The sequence below is a fragment of the Herpailurus yagouaroundi genome, unplaced genomic scaffold (assembly GCF_014898765.1).
Source record: "Herpailurus yagouaroundi ecotype Mexico unplaced genomic scaffold, PumYag 191, whole genome shotgun sequence".
Classification (NCBI taxonomy): Eukaryota; Metazoa; Chordata; class Mammalia; order Carnivora; family Felidae; genus Herpailurus; species Herpailurus yagouaroundi.
Genome location: NW_024412422.1, coordinates 18,599,450 through 18,614,471, shown reverse-complemented (window position 1 = coordinate 18,614,471; position 15,022 = coordinate 18,599,450). Strand labels below are relative to the sequence as shown.

General features: G+C 52.5%; 1 protein-coding gene across 1 annotated transcript in view; it reads right to left on the bottom strand.

Moving 5' to 3' along the window:
* Positions 1-3,488: 3,488 nt before the first annotated feature.
* The window catches only part of PIWIL1 (piwi like RNA-mediated gene silencing 1), a 31,303-nt gene continuing 19,769 nt past the window's right edge, over positions 3,489-15,022 (bottom strand). Inside the window, exons 17-23 of the mRNA XM_040444106.1 lie at positions 12,407-12,607; positions 12,194-12,297; positions 11,263-11,333; positions 11,015-11,168; positions 7,741-7,866; positions 5,005-5,152; positions 3,489-4,869 (exon numbers count right to left, since the gene is read on the bottom strand). Of these exons, the coding sequence (XP_040300040.1) occupies positions 4,753-4,869; positions 5,005-5,152; positions 7,741-7,866; positions 11,015-11,168; positions 11,263-11,333; positions 12,194-12,297; positions 12,407-12,607 (921 nt within the window). The 3' untranslated portion in view covers positions 3,489-4,752. The remainder of the gene's footprint in view (positions 4,870-5,004; positions 5,153-7,740; positions 7,867-11,014; positions 11,169-11,262; positions 11,334-12,193; positions 12,298-12,406; positions 12,608-15,022) is intronic.

The following is a 15,022-nucleotide window of genomic DNA, read 5'->3' as shown; positions in this document are numbered from 1 at the left end:
CGTAGTTACCCCATCCCTGCGTACACGTGGGGGTAGACATTCCGCAGGGTCTGGATCTAACCAGGGCAGGTGAACTCAGGTTGCGGACCCCGAGAGTCACCCTCGGTCTGCAGCGGCCGCGTCAGTACGGCGTGACGTCCGGAGGATGGCAGGTCGGTGCCGGCAAGAGCCCAGGGCGGGGTCATTCGGTTCATCGGATAAAAGTGATGCGGGATGCGGTCGCCGACACAGCATGAACCTTCCCGGTCCCGAAGATGAATTCCAGGCTCTTGTTAGGTTCCCGGAGGCCTTTTATTCCCCGACCAGCGCAGGTGTTAAGACCTGTATGTGGCTTGGTTCGGAAGCCGATGGGGCTGGGTGCCATCCAAGAGGCTTTCTCCCGGGTAAAAATGCTGGTGAAACAGGTACAGGCCCCGGGGGTGTGAATGGTGAATTCCGTGTCAGTTCCTGCCCAGGAGGACGGGGCTGGGGCTTGTGGCAACAGAAGGAAATCGGTTCGTTATTCGCACAAGTTTGAGGACAATCTGTTCTTGTGACGTGACGTCATGGGAAACACCGGCTGTTACCACCAAGGCTTTGACTGGAAAGTGTAGTTGAGACCGAGGCGCCCACACGGCTTTAGGGAGCGAGGGTTGACTTTACAGACCCAACAGAGCCCTTGGAAGACACTGGCCTGGTACCTTGCTTCCGGGGTTCCCGGGAGCCTGACCAGGTGAATGAGGGAGGTCGTTGCCCGACAGGCTCAGGAACCTCGGCAGGTCTCGGGGAACTCAGGAAGGGAGGGAACTAACTCCAAGCTGCAGACGGCGTCGCAGACGAGTCTGCTGGCGGGTGAGCATCTGGTGGGGCTCTTGGCCTTGAACGGCTGTTAAAGGCTCCATCTGAAATTCCTTAGGAGAAGCGTGCCCGGGGGCGGGGGGCTCGGGCGGTTAAGCGGAGGACTTTGGCTCGGGTCATGATCTCAGGGTGAGTTTGAGCCCCGCGCCAGGCTCTCTGCTGTCAGCACAGGGTCCGCTGCAGATCCTCTGTCTCTCCCTGCACCTCCCCTTTTCACTCGCCCCCCAAAATGAAGCCATTACAGAAACTTTTAACTGAAGTTCTTTAGGAGGAGCCCCAGCAGAGTTAAGGGAGCCTAGACCACCCGTCGCTGTTCTTGCCGCACTTATGTGAAGATTAGGCCGAGTTTGGGAGGACTGGACTGTTCGACCTGTGCTAGAAAGGAGGGTGAACTAGCTCGGGGGGTGGGGGGGGGCAGAACACGGCCTCGGCAGCACCCCTGGATGCCGGCCCCGGAAGTTCAGTGCTCTGCTCGCCTGCAGAACCACTCTGGTGTCCCCGTGGCCTGCGTTTGGCCCGGCTGCTTGCACGCTTCGCGCCGACTTTGAACCCCCCCCCCCCCCCCCCGCAGGGCCACCTCCCGGGAGGAGGCCACCGTTACCCGGCCTCCCCTTGCTATGAAACGTGCAAGGAGACCGAGCCTGTGCCTGGGGCTTCCAGAATCATGGCTCTCTGAGCACGGGGGTGTCTGAGGCCGGGTGCGGGGTGCACAGGCCCCTATGCGGCAGGAAGGCCGGGGCAGTCGTCCCCTCGCCAGTGAGGAGTGGAGAAAAGCTGGGGCGGGGCCGGCTCGTCACCAGCGGCCACTGCGTTGCTGAGGGCAGAGCCCACAGCCGTGTGGTCTGCACGACCCTGGCCGCCGTCACTGGCCTCGAAGTGCCCGCGGCAGGGCGAGCCCCCCACGTGGCACCGAAGCGCACGAGGACCCCGCTAGGTGCGCCGAGAGGGACTCCTGCCGGCACGGCCGGGTGGGCTCGTGTGACCGACCTCGGGCTGTGGAGTCCCCGGGACGAACTCCCTCCCTCCGCCCGCCCCCCTCCTGTCCTCCCGCCGGCCGCGACCTCCCCACCGGGCCCCCCGCGGGGAGTTACCCCAGTAAGTGGCTGGCTTTGCCATTTGCTATGAAGGTAGGAGGACACCTTACCGACCCTCCCCCACCTAAAGGGACCATGGGGGCCCCGGGGGCCTTTTTAGGATGGAAAAAACACGGCCGGTTTTGTCGGCCCCGGAGAGGGGGGCAGGCAGAGGAAACGCTGATGCGGGGCAAGGGGAGGCGCGAGGACAGCACATCCTCGAAGGAGCGGTGTGTCCGGCACGCGGGTGGGCGGGAGCAGGTGTGGCAGCAGACGCAGCAGCAGGGAGTCCGGGGACCCCAGTGATGGGGGAGGGGGCTGCACGTGGCCGTGGCCGACCCCAGGCTGCTGGAGAAGCAGGGCAGCAGCGGCAGGGCCGGCGGGGGTGGGGGGGGAGGGGGGCAGGCACCGGGCCCTCCAGGAGGGGCAGGGTGCAGACCGGGGACACGCAGCGTTGACCGCGGGTCAGTGTGTCAGCGAGGCGGGTCGTGGGCTTGCCTGGGACAGACAAGTAGGGAATGCTCGGAACGGGTGTTTCTGCCACGTGTTGAAGTGGAGGGGCCCGAGGTCCCCACCTGGCCCGCTCCACCCAGGCGGACCAGAGGGGGGACAGACCCCACAGCACAGCCCCGGCCGTTCCCGTGGGTGCCGTCCCTTCGGCATCATGCACACGTGTGCTCCTGGACACGGCACGGGAGCCAGGCTCAACCTATCCTGATGTGCATCCCTTAGGTTCCCAGAGGTGTAGACGGCCAGGGTTTTTGCCAGCACTACTGTGGAAAAAGGGGGTGAGGTGGACACCTAAACCTAGACCCTCTGGCCCTCTCTGTCCCCCCAGGAGGCCCATCAACACCAGCACAGAAGAAAGCAGACAAGACACCAGAGGGCCCCCCCCCCCCATATCCTCTTGTCGACTAGGCTCCAGACGCCTTCTCAACTGGCACTGGCCCAAGTCCCCAGACGAAGCCCTGGGATGTATCTACGGGACAGTTCACCTGGCAGAGGTTCTGGGCCTAGGTGCGGCGCGGACCCAGACCAGGCGAATGGGTGACATTTAACGTTCAATCTGGGAACCACTGCCCGGGACGAGTGAACAAGCCAAGCCAGAACCCTTTTGGCCGGAACGAATTTGAGCAGATGTTCCGTCCGTGGCGGCAAAATCTTCGGGCTCAGGTGAGCGTCTCTTGGCCACTGAAACTTCTCTAGATTGAAATCCTGAAGAATCGGTAAAGACCTGAAACCTTTAAGAGATCGTGTAAAAGCTGCTACGGATGACGCTTTGATGACTTAACAGTTACTGGCCAGCACTACAAATCCACAGACAAATACCCCAAACCAATCTGTCACAGCTGCAGGGTTAGCCGTCCTCACCCACCTTTGAACCGGGACGGCCTCTAAAGCAACTTCTGCAACGGCATCTGGTGTCCGGCAGCTTTCTGAACGCTCGCAAGGCCCTGTTCCTTTCCCTCTCATGTTCACAGGGTTAAGGAAGTAGGTTAAGGAACCTGGGCTAATAGCCAAGATCAGTGTTAACAACAGTTATTAGCTACAACTAAAAGGAAAATAAAATGGTTTTCATTCATGTTAATAAGGCATTTATTGGAAAAGACAAGTATAACATGCTCAGACGAGTTTATGTATGATCGCTAACATTCACACCCGTTACGTTTACAAGCACCATTTAAAAGTGAATTCCGTTCATTAACTGCAGAATTTCCTGAAATTCCTACAGGTACGTAAACGTGAACAGCTACGATTATGAACTCAACAACACCCTTCTTGGTCTGCACTTCTGAGCTACGGCTCCCATTCTGGTGTTACAAACTCGGCAGATGGCAGCCGTAGACCCTCAAGTCAAGTGATGCGGATTTCGGTGTTTGTTTTGTTTTGTTAACATTTATTTATTTTTGAGAGAGAGAGAGAGACAGAGCATGAACGGGGCAGAGAGAGAGGGAGACACAGAATCGGAAACAGGCTCCAGGCTCTGAGCCATCAGCACAGAGCCCGACGCGGGGCTCCAACTCATGGACCTTCGCTTTTGTAAATGGATCACAGCCCTTTGACGGAGTGAACTCTCCCCCATTTAAAAAAAAATACAGTAAATGAATGAAAATGCAGATGCTTTCAGTAAAAACAAACTGTTCCCGAACAGGGTAACAATCCAATTTTATTCTATAACAAGCAGAATAACGTCTCAGTTGCAAAACAACTCATCATGTTAATATAGATTACTGACCTCTTAAGAGTCTTAAAATGTTTCTTTGGACAGAAATTTAAAACTTTTCAACCATCTTCTAACCCCTATACCACCTAGCCCCAAAATGAAATAAAAAATTAGCCTACTTCTCCACAGAGTCTCATACAGTTCCCACACCTTGTACAGGTTATTTAATGGCAGCTTTCATCTCTAAAAGAGATCAGATACCCAAATAAAACCCCACCTTACAGTTCTAGTGAGCTTCCTTAAATGAAAATATTTCAAAAAGAAGATAATTAACGTAAGGCTTACAAAGAAGGACTTGCTCACTCCTGAAAGTACTTTTGAGTAAATCCCCACTTTTCAAATAGTCTAAAAGTCTGTTTATAATACAAAGCACCTTATCCATATCTTTCTCCAAAACAAAAATCCTCACACTGTAGCTGAGGAAACAAACAAGAGAAAATATAAAATTTGAATTTTTACCTATAAGCCAGTCAAGTAGCAATGCTAGAAATAAGACTCCAGACCTAATTCCTTCCCCAAGTTTCATCTAGAAAGATAACAGCTAAAAGAAAGAAAAGGCTTAAGCCCGACGTTACATTCCCAACACAGAAACCGCTGTGTGTCGTCCTCTGGTGGAGGTCAGAGGTAGTACAGGCGGTTGGACAGTGACAGGTTGGGCTCCCTGTGAATGCTCTGGCCCACGAGGAAAGCCAGTTTGTGGGCGTACTGACAAGGAGCCGGGACCCGGATGACGCCCTTTAGAGGAAGAAACACAGGGCCTGTTACTCTAAATCTGGTGTGCATGACACATGTCAGTGTTAACCATAAAAGGCCTTTAAAAACCCAGCAAACTGCCTTCCGAGTCTCGCTGAAGTGAACGAACACACTTACCGGCCAGTTGTAATAGACGTGACACAGCTTGTACGTCAGCCTCTGTATGTGGTCCGGCTTCAGGCCGCTGTTGTCGTAGATGACATTGTAGTGTGTGGGCGAGACGCTGCCGCTTCTCACCGCCTGGCTCACGATAAAAAAGTCATACCTGCAAGGACGGCAGAAAAACCACACGGACGTGAGGCGAACGAGAGCTGAAGGGGACGGCGAAGGGATCCCGCGCACTGACGTGACCTCCTCGTTCAAGACGGAGCGCGCCTCCTGAAGTCAGAGACTGCGGTTCGCGGACCATCTCGGAGTGCTTATGTGCGAAGGATGTTCAAGCTGCCACTACTGCGTGTATCTGAGGTCTCGGTCACGGACGTCTCGGGACCTTCGGCACCCGGCGGGGCTGCTTCCATGGCGGTGAACACGGGAGCTCAGGGGAGGACGGAGCCGTAACACGGGCCCGGAGAGGCAGCGATGGTGGGGGTGAGTGGAGGAGGTCTCGTTTCGGGCTCTGCGGTTTCCAAAATCTGCTTTCACCCCAGGACCTTTCCCCCTCTTGCTGTTCCCAGTGCTACTTGACAAAAATACACTTAATGTTACTCGTCAAGGATAAAAAACAAATTTTAGACTAGAGCGTCCGAGGACATAAGCACAATTCGTTCAGGACCCAAACGGTAAAGCAAAACCAAGGAGTGCAGCATAAAGGGACAAGACGGACAACAAAACATCAGTCCAGAGAGGCTGTTACCGGACTTGAAGTGGATTACGTGTGCAACTTGCTAGGTCCGCTGAAAACTACAGAAATTATAAAAATCGGAACTGATCTGTAACACTGTAGTGTTTCAGAAGAATGAGGGTTTCAGTGACAAATAACCTGCCCCAAACAACAGAGAATTCACACCAGAGCTGGAGTCAAAATCTCAGTTCCCAACACAGGCAAGTCACCGTCCAAAGTGCTGGCAGCCGACACCGACTCTGGTCTAGTCCTTAAAAGTGGACCTCTCCAGGGGCGCCTGGGGGGCTCAGTCGGTTGAGCATCTGACTCTCGATTTCAGCTCAGGTCGTGATCTCGCAGTTCGTGAGCTCAAGCCCCAGGTTGGGCTCTATGCTGACGGTGCAGAGCCTGCTTGGGATTCTTCCCTCCCTTCCATCCTCTCTCTCAAAATAAACAGAAACGTTGTTAAAAGTGGACTTCTCCAGGTATGTCAATAGCATGATCAGCTAAGTTTTAAATAGCATCTAATAAAAGTAATGAAATGTTTTCATACTTCTTAACTCAACTTGGATTTTACCCAATTTGTTTACATCGGCTGTCTTCGGGTCCGTGTTACCCCCTGAGCTCTGGTTACCACAGCAGGAATACCTTTACTAGAAAGTACCATGGGGTCATTCTGACTGGCTAAGGGATCCTGCAGGAAAGGAACCTAAGTTAGTATCTTAGCTATTTTTTCTCAGCTGACCCCCCCGCCCCACCAGTAGTAGAATCCTACTGAAGCACTGCCACGATCCAAGGTCACACATTCATGGTCGCTTGACAGAACTGAAACCTGTATGATCGTTTATCCACACGAAGTTAGCAGAAGAAACCCTCCTGTACCGCAGTTTATACAGGAGCAGCACACTAACAGCTTTGCACCTAGGCCTGCACTTGATTCTGGTTAAATCTACCTTTGGAATTTAAATTTGGTTAAGTTTATTTTTGAGGGAGACAGAGCGAGTGGGGGAGAGGGAGAATCCCAAGCAGGCTCCACGCGGTCAGCACAGAGAGAGCCTAACGTGGGGCTGGAACTGACAAACCATGAGATCATGACCTGAGCCGAAACCAAGAGTCACTGCTTAACTGATGGAGCCACCCGGGCGCCCCAGATCTGCGTTTTGAAAAAGCGCCAATACGATGAAACAGAACAGTCCCAACAGCGTGCTTTCCCGAGGAGGGGCTAACCTGGGCCGAGGGAGGACCTCCCACTACCCACAGGACCTACGGGCCGGGCACCCAGCCGCACACAGGGCTTTCCCAGGGGCCAGCGGGCTTCAGCACTGGACAGCGGAACACTGTGCGCTAATCTCATTACCACGCGCCACTCAGGTCCTACTTACTAGCTTATTTTCCTACGGCAAAGTGTAGCCCAGGTTGCATAAAAATGTTACTCAGAAGCCACTTTTCTTACCTGTGCTTGTGTTTCAGATGAAACATTTTGACCTCTGGGTAATTAAAAGCATTACAGACCTAAAAATTTTTACTGAGAAAACAATCTGAAGACACAGATGTGAAAGAAAAGACAAAAGCAATCTACAGCAGCAGTTCTAACGTCTCTAGATCATTAGTGCCGCAGACAAGAACCCTCTTCCCCCAAAGAAAAACTGCACAGGAACCTGTTGACCATTTCAGACGCAAATAAATCGTAGGCTTTAGTAACACTATTGGATCAAAGTAATCGGGGACTTTAGGATTCATAAGAAATAGAAGAAAAAGTAACAGGCACATGGGTGGCTCAGTCGGTTAAGCATCTGACTCTTGATTTAGGCTCCGGTCCTGACCTTGTGGTTCAAGAGTTCCAGCCCCGTGTCAGGCTCTGTGCTGACTGTGGAGCCTGCTTGGATTCTCTCCCTCCCTCCCTCTCTGCCCCTCCCCTGCTCACTCACATGTGAGCTGCTCTCAAATGAATTAAAAAAAAAAAATAAGAAAAAGTAAACGAGTTAAAGTGGATAAAGCAGAAAACAATGTTCAACGAACACTACACAACTTACCACTCTGGTCTGGTAACTTCCACATCAATAACTGTTCCAGGAAGTGGGTTTTGAAGTCTTCCTCCAGACTGAGCAAAAAATCGGGCGTTCACTCGTTTTTTCACCACAATTACTGTTAGTCTTGGGCTTAAAACATGACGACGATGATGATGCAGATGCGGATGAATGTAACGACACCAAGTTAGCCACACTCTCAGTCAATCAACAACCCACTCATGTGGCTCTAACCAGAACCCCCCCCGACCCCCCCCCCCAGGGCAGGGCACCGATCCAGGGTGTGAGGGGACAGCGTGCATGTGCCCGGTGTCTAATAAACAGGTAAGCACATCATCTGCCTATCACAATGAAACACTAAATTTGGCACACAGTTCGGAGCCTCTTCTACGTGGAAAATAGGACCTCGAGTCTAAAATCCCTGCTAGGGGGGCTGGTGCGAGCAGTGTCCGAGTGCAGCCTAGCATTACCAGTTCACGAGGAATCGGGGGTCCCTGTCTCCGTCTCCCTCCCGGGGCCCAATCACCCCTCAGCCCACCCCACGGCAGCAGAGAATGTGCCCTCTGCGTCTCCCCCAGTGAGACTCTCTGCTTGGTTTTCCCGCACCAGGACTGAGTCCCTCTCCCCGAGCGTCCGGCTCTGCATCCGAGGAGGTGTGCTGGCCCCTAACCTGGCCCTGGATCCCCGCAGGGCAGCCCTTCAAGGGCAGCACGTGCGGCTTGACTACTTTCACACTTTCTCTACCACCTCCAAGGCCCACGTCAAATCCAGCGTTTGAAACACGGAATACGTGAACTGGTGCATGGAAGGCACTCGGGACCCTGCTGGCATGGGATGGACGTTTGATAAACAGGACAGTTATCGATGCCTCGGTTTCCCCTGTGCCCTTTTCCCAACCAGAGCACTGGCTCCTGAAGAGCCTCAGTACACTGGATTGCAAACTCTGGGATGCCACGGGCTTTACGTGCAGTGGGATCTGGAACGTTTGGCTTGGGAAGGGGGTCCAGAGTACACTGCTGGACAAATGGTCAAAGAGACCCCGAAATGGGAACTTCTGTTCCGTGGTAAACCTAATTTCACTCCTTCCTGGTAGCAGTAACTAAACAGACCAGGGGCAGGGAGGTGATGTCACTTCAATGAACAGAAGGTACTTTTAGAGACACCACCCTGCTGCCCAGTTACTGCGGCTCTGGATAGAACAAAGCCAGTCCCAGGAACCTAAGGCAGGTGGGTTCCAGCCCTCTGACATCACAGGAAGCGATTCAGCAAACGTCACAAAACAAAGTCGTAAGGATGAGGTGACATTTTGATTTCTTCTTCTGCCAAATATTCTAAGTCAGCTAATCCATTATGCATTTTTATAAAGTTAGCATCACCATTTCAATCAAAACACAAATACTGTGATTCTAAGAATAATTACGAATATTTACATCCAAACTGCATTTCTTCAAAGTGAGGAACGACTCTCGGGTATTACTTTACTTCACACACGAGTTCTCCACCACGTATGGAGTGCGTATCGGGTACCGTGTCAAGTACTCTCCTTTATTCCTTCTGACGACCCTGGCTGGTCGCCTCCCCATTTCCCAGATGCAGCAGGTGAAGCTGGGTGGAACCTGGCCCTGCTCCTGAGACACCCTGCGCTCGGTCACCTCTCCCCGCAGCCACCACGTCCTGGCACAACTCACAACGTGGCTCCAGTCCTGTGGCAGCTGGTCGGGCTCGTGCGGCCTCGGCGTGAAGTCCCCCCCCCCCCACCCCGGCAGCCACCCTGGGCACGACACCGCCCCGGGCAGGACCCGGTTCACCGACTCCCCTCACTCGGGCTCCGGGCTCCTCTTCGAGAGCAACTTCTGCTGCTCCTTCTGGAAGCCAAGCCCACAGGACTCGAAAGACTCCCAGCAGCAGAGCCCCAGGCCCCACATGGCCACAGGGTATGTCCCCAAATCCCAAACGACATGCAGCTCGAGGCTGTGAGATCAACTTGCACCGTTGCGTCTCCTCCTCACTTCCCGGAAATTTCCTTTCCCCTCAATGTGAGAAAAAGGCAGTGGGGCCAGAAGATGCTGAGGGGTAGAGCAGGGACCCGAAAAGGAGACCAGTAGGCAGCCACCTCTCCGCACCTTCCTCTGCCCCCCCCGCCCACCCCCCCAACTCTGTCCGTGCGGACGGAGCACTGAACTCAGAGAAACACATCCAGTGAGGCTTCCATTTCGAAGACCGAAAGCAAATACCGTTCTTTTAGTGAGAAAATGCAAGCATTAAGGTTTTTAAAGGAGACAGAAAAGAACGTTAACATCCACTTCCAAAATACCGGAAAACGCTTATTAGCATTTTAATCTGAAAAACCTCCCTGACTTGCTCTGAGAGCTTACTAATAAACTCACTCTAAGAAACGGGTGCCATCAACACCGAGAAGCTGGCCGAGGCCGACCCGGAAGTACCCTCCACCCCAGCGAAGCAAGCGGCTCCGGGTGCCCAGCCCACAGGTGCCCAGCGCCGCCACGAGCCCAGGTGCACTCAAGGGCTCTCCGACGCCCCCCTTTCTGCAACGATACCAACTGCTGGCCGAATGCACAAACAGGCCTCTCGGAATTTCTGGGGCTCCTTCAACACTGACTCCGCCGGCCGTCATTCTGCACCAGTGAGCCCCTGACACAACGGTCCCGGACGGACGTCAGCTTGCTCACCACCCGACAGACTAGCAAAACGTAACTTCTCCAAAGGGCCGTGTGGAGACGGCGCAGTCTCACTCCCGCGGGGGAGCGGAGGAAGGCAGAGAGCAGCACGGTCTGCAAGGGCACAGGCGGGGTGCTCGGGGAAGACCAGTGTGTCCCTCGCACGTGCGCGCCATCCCCCCGGACGGAGTAAGACATCAGTGCCAGTCGAGTTCACAAAGAAGCATTCGCTGTGTAAAGCAATCGAGAAAGAGTACACGAAGACTGTTGGGAATTTATTCTAATAACCGCTCCCGCAGATGCCTGCAGACGTCTCCGAATACTCAGATCCTGCGCCACGGTCCCAGGCGAGAAGGCCGAAGGCAGACCACTGGCAGAGGTGTCTTCACGCATCCTCCCTGAAGGAAGGGACCCTCCACACCTGCAGCCTCGCCCCCAGGGAAGGCTCCACGAGCACCTCCCGCCCCTTCCGCAATCTCACCCGCCCCCCCCCCCACACCTGAGGTTAAGGGCTCCCCTACCTTTCATCCTACCACACGCACCTCGAAGATAAAAAGCCGTGACTGTACAGACACAAAACGCTTTACGACACGCACGCTTACTTGTAGCCTCTCCCGACAGACTTGAGGCAGTCCAGGAACTGCGGCACTTCGTAGTTCACCAGGGTTTTGAGCTGGCCGTCGCCGACGCCGTCCCGGTACACGACGATCCGGCTGGGCATGTACTCGTTACAGCTGTTCCAAGCCCTCAGGGCAGCTGCGGGAAAGCCAGCACCGCGCCACGTAACCCTGGGGTCAGCTCTCGAAGGGCCACGTCAGGGACCGGGGTGAAAAGGCTACAGGAGACCAACCTTGGAGGCAGACCTTGAGACCGTCTACCAGCTCTTGTCCTCGATCTTGAAAGACGCAGCGAGAGAACCAGCTGTTGGGAGAAACACCGCGACCGGACCGCGGTGAGAACGCCCTTGCCTGCAGGCGGTTCCTTTCTGGCCACTGCTTCCCTCCCAGCAGCTCGTCTTTAGCCCCTTTAAAGAGGTCCCCTGGCACGTCCGGTGCTTTGGGAAACCCTGGACAGCAATGACAAGCCACTTCTAACGCTACAAACCAAGCTTTCTTTCGTTACAGATCAACACAATTCCGCTGCTGAGGCCAAAGCGAAATCGCAAGGAGGATACCCAGAGACACCTCCTCCCTCCCTCACACACACACACCCCCCTCTCACTCTGCTCATCAGGAGACATTTATTACAGATTTCACTCTCTTAAAAAGATAAAATACCTTAGAATATGCCGTTACTAAAGCTCCCACGTCAACATTCCCTCAATTTGCATCCTTTCCTATTCTTGGCAATGCTTAGTTCTAAGAAAAGCACTGAGAAGCAATCTCACTCCATCCAAACACAAGTGACTGGGTAAACTGAAGAAACGGGTTTTCCAAAATAAAGTCGACACCAAAACTTTAAGGTACGTTTCAGCAGGTCGATAAAAATTACGAGAGACCTTTTCAGAGATGGCCGCATTTAAGGAGATCCGCTCCCCACCCCCCACAGAAATCACCTATAAAACAGCCGGACATGTGATCTGACTAGTACAGATTAAGGGCCAGGGGACAAAGTAGAAAATGGCCAGGTAGCTGTTATTCTACTTCCCTGACTTTCTTGATTATCGAATTCAGAGAAGTCAATAGGTTCAAGAGAACCTCGCAGACCCCAGCAGTCGGCCCTGCACGCACACCTCTCCTGCGGTGTCCACAGCCAACCGCCCGTCACCTGACCGCACTGACCGGGTCATCCCTTCGTTGATGCTCGCAACAAATCCTGCAATCGACCTCCGTCCAGCTGTGGTGTCATGATAACAATCGATGCCAACGATCATCGCCAGCTTCAGCTGTAACAAAAACCCTGTGCTTTCAGATAAACGGAATACCAGCAGTATTTAAAAAGTCCATTTTTGGTAGACAAAGCATTTAAGCACCAATTATATCAATGAAACTTACGGGCATATCGACCCTCCAGAGCTCCCCTCCCATCTTGCAGTTCATCTGCAGGGCGATCTTGGTCGCAATGGCCATGACTGTCTGCTGCTTGCCCAGGGTCCGGGCTACCACACACTGACTTGGAGTAGGGCAATCTGTACACAAGTATTTTTTTATAGCATCGTATTTGTCTTTCCGATTACTTGACAACAGACAAACAACCTGAAAACCAAAAAACGTTCTCGTCACAGAGGATTAGGAAAGTGACGATCAGGTTCAGGGGAGAGAACAGAGAGAACCAAGCCCACCCGCCACGTCTCCACCACGAGCTGACCGGCGTGACGTCAGCTGATACGGTCTGCTCATTCCCTTCAACCCAGTGACAGACGCTCGCAGAGGAAAGAAACCACGTGGAGCAAACAAGTCAAAACTGAAGGCCAAGAAAACCTGAGAACCTACTTAAACACGCTCTATTGCCAGCCTGGAGTACTTTAGGGATAAAGAATAGGGCAAGATAAGTTAGTGGTAACCTACAGGTGCACAAAAAATTTTCGAGAGACAGAGAGAGCACAAGCGGGGGAGGGGCAGAGAGAGAAAGGAGGAGACACAGAACCCAAAGCAGGCCCCAGGCTCCGAGCTGTCAGCACAGAGCCCGACGCGGGGCTTGGACCCACGAACCGCAAGACCATGACCTGGGCCGAAGTCGGACATTTAACTGACTAAGCCACCCAGGCGCGCCATGGCTTTGAAACTTTTAAAGCTCTGGCCTGAGAACCTGATCACCCTATGAAATTTCTCAGGAAGTCCATGGACAATTCTGGGGACAAAATGGAGTGCCCAATCTAAATATGTCCCGGCCAGAAATGGGACGATGTTAGTCAAAGGGCACAAACTTGCAGTTATAAATTAAGTTCTGGGGATCTGGTGTACGGTGCAGGTGACCACAGGTGACAAGGCTGTGTTATGCACCTGAAAGGTACTACAGACCAGATCTTCAAAAAAACAAAACTGTAAGTGAGGTGACAGAGGAGAGAAATCGCCCTGTTGGGATGATCAAGTGATCACGCTGTGCACGTTATGCCTTAACCCTGTCGTGATAATCGTTTCTGCGACATATACGCGCGTCCAACAATCACACTGTACACCCTATGCTTTCAACTTATGCTGCTCTGTGTCCACCGTGTCTTAGAAACACTGGAAATAAAACCAATATCCTGCCCAATCTGAGTTTGTGTTCTAGAATTGAACGCAGATCTTTAACTCACTGTGTTTTCCTAATTTATAGTCCCCGATTCTTCTCTTTTCTCTAGTCCCCAACCAAATCACTTTGCTTTCCTAGGTGTCTCTGTTATTCCCGACAACGTAATAGTAATCTGCCTGCGGCACTTAAGTAGGAGATGAAGGGCTGGAAAAGGGAACGGATTAGTTGAAGCCAATTCACTTCTCAGGCTTGGAGCAACATACGTATGTTGTTTACCATCACACTGGTCTCTGCCACCACCCTAGCCGTACCTGTACGCATGCTCACCAACTAAGTACTGATTTTTACTTTTGTGCCTTTTCCCCACAAAATTTCCTACAATTAAAGCCTTTTTTCTTAACATAATTTACTGTCAAATTAGCTAACATACAGTGTGTACAGGGTGCTCTTGGTTTTGGGGGCAGATTCCCATGGTTCATGGCTTCCATACATCAGCCAGTGCTCCTCCCCACCGGTGCCCTCCTCGGTGCCCATCCCCCATTTCCCCCCTCCCCCACCCCCATCCACCCTCGGTTTATTCTTGGTGTTTAAGTGTCTCTTATGGTTTGCCTCCTTCCCTCTCTGTTTGTAACTATTTTTTCCTCTCCCCTCCCCCATGGTCTTCTGTTAAGTTTCTCAAGATCCACATATGAATGGATATTGGGCTCTCTCTGACTGACTTATCTCACTTAGCACAATACCCTCCATTTCCACCCATGTTGCTGCAAACGGCCAGATCTCATTCTTTCTCATTGCCAAGTAGGATTCCATTGTGTGTATAAACCACAATTTCTTTATCCATTCATCAGTTGATGGACATTTGGGCTCTTTCCATAATTTGGCTATTGTTGAAAGTGCTGCTATAAACATTGGGGTACATGTGCCCCTATGAATCAGCATTCCTGTATCCTTTGGATAAATTCTTAGTAGTGCTATTGCTGGGTCATAGGGTAATTATATTTTTAATTTTTTGAGGAACCTCTACACTGTTTTCCAGGGCAGCTGCACCAGTTTGCATTCCCACCAGCAGTGCAAGAGGGTTCCCATTTCTCCACATCCTCACCAGCATCTGTTGTTTCCGGAGTTGTTAATTGTGGCCATTCTAACCGGTGTGGGTTGCTATCTCAGTGTGGTTTTGATTTGCATTTCCCTGATGATGAGTAACACTGAGCATCTTTTCATGTGTCTGTTGGCCATCTGGATGTCTTCTTTGAAAAGTGTCCGTTCATGTCTTCTGCCCATTTCTTCACTGGATTATTTGTTTCACGGGTGTTGAGTTTGGTTAAGTTCTTTACCAATTTTGGAGACTAACCCTTTATCCGGTATGTCATTTGCAAATACCTTTTTCCATTCTGTTGGTTGCCTTTTTAGTTTTGTTGACTGTTTCCTCTGCAGCG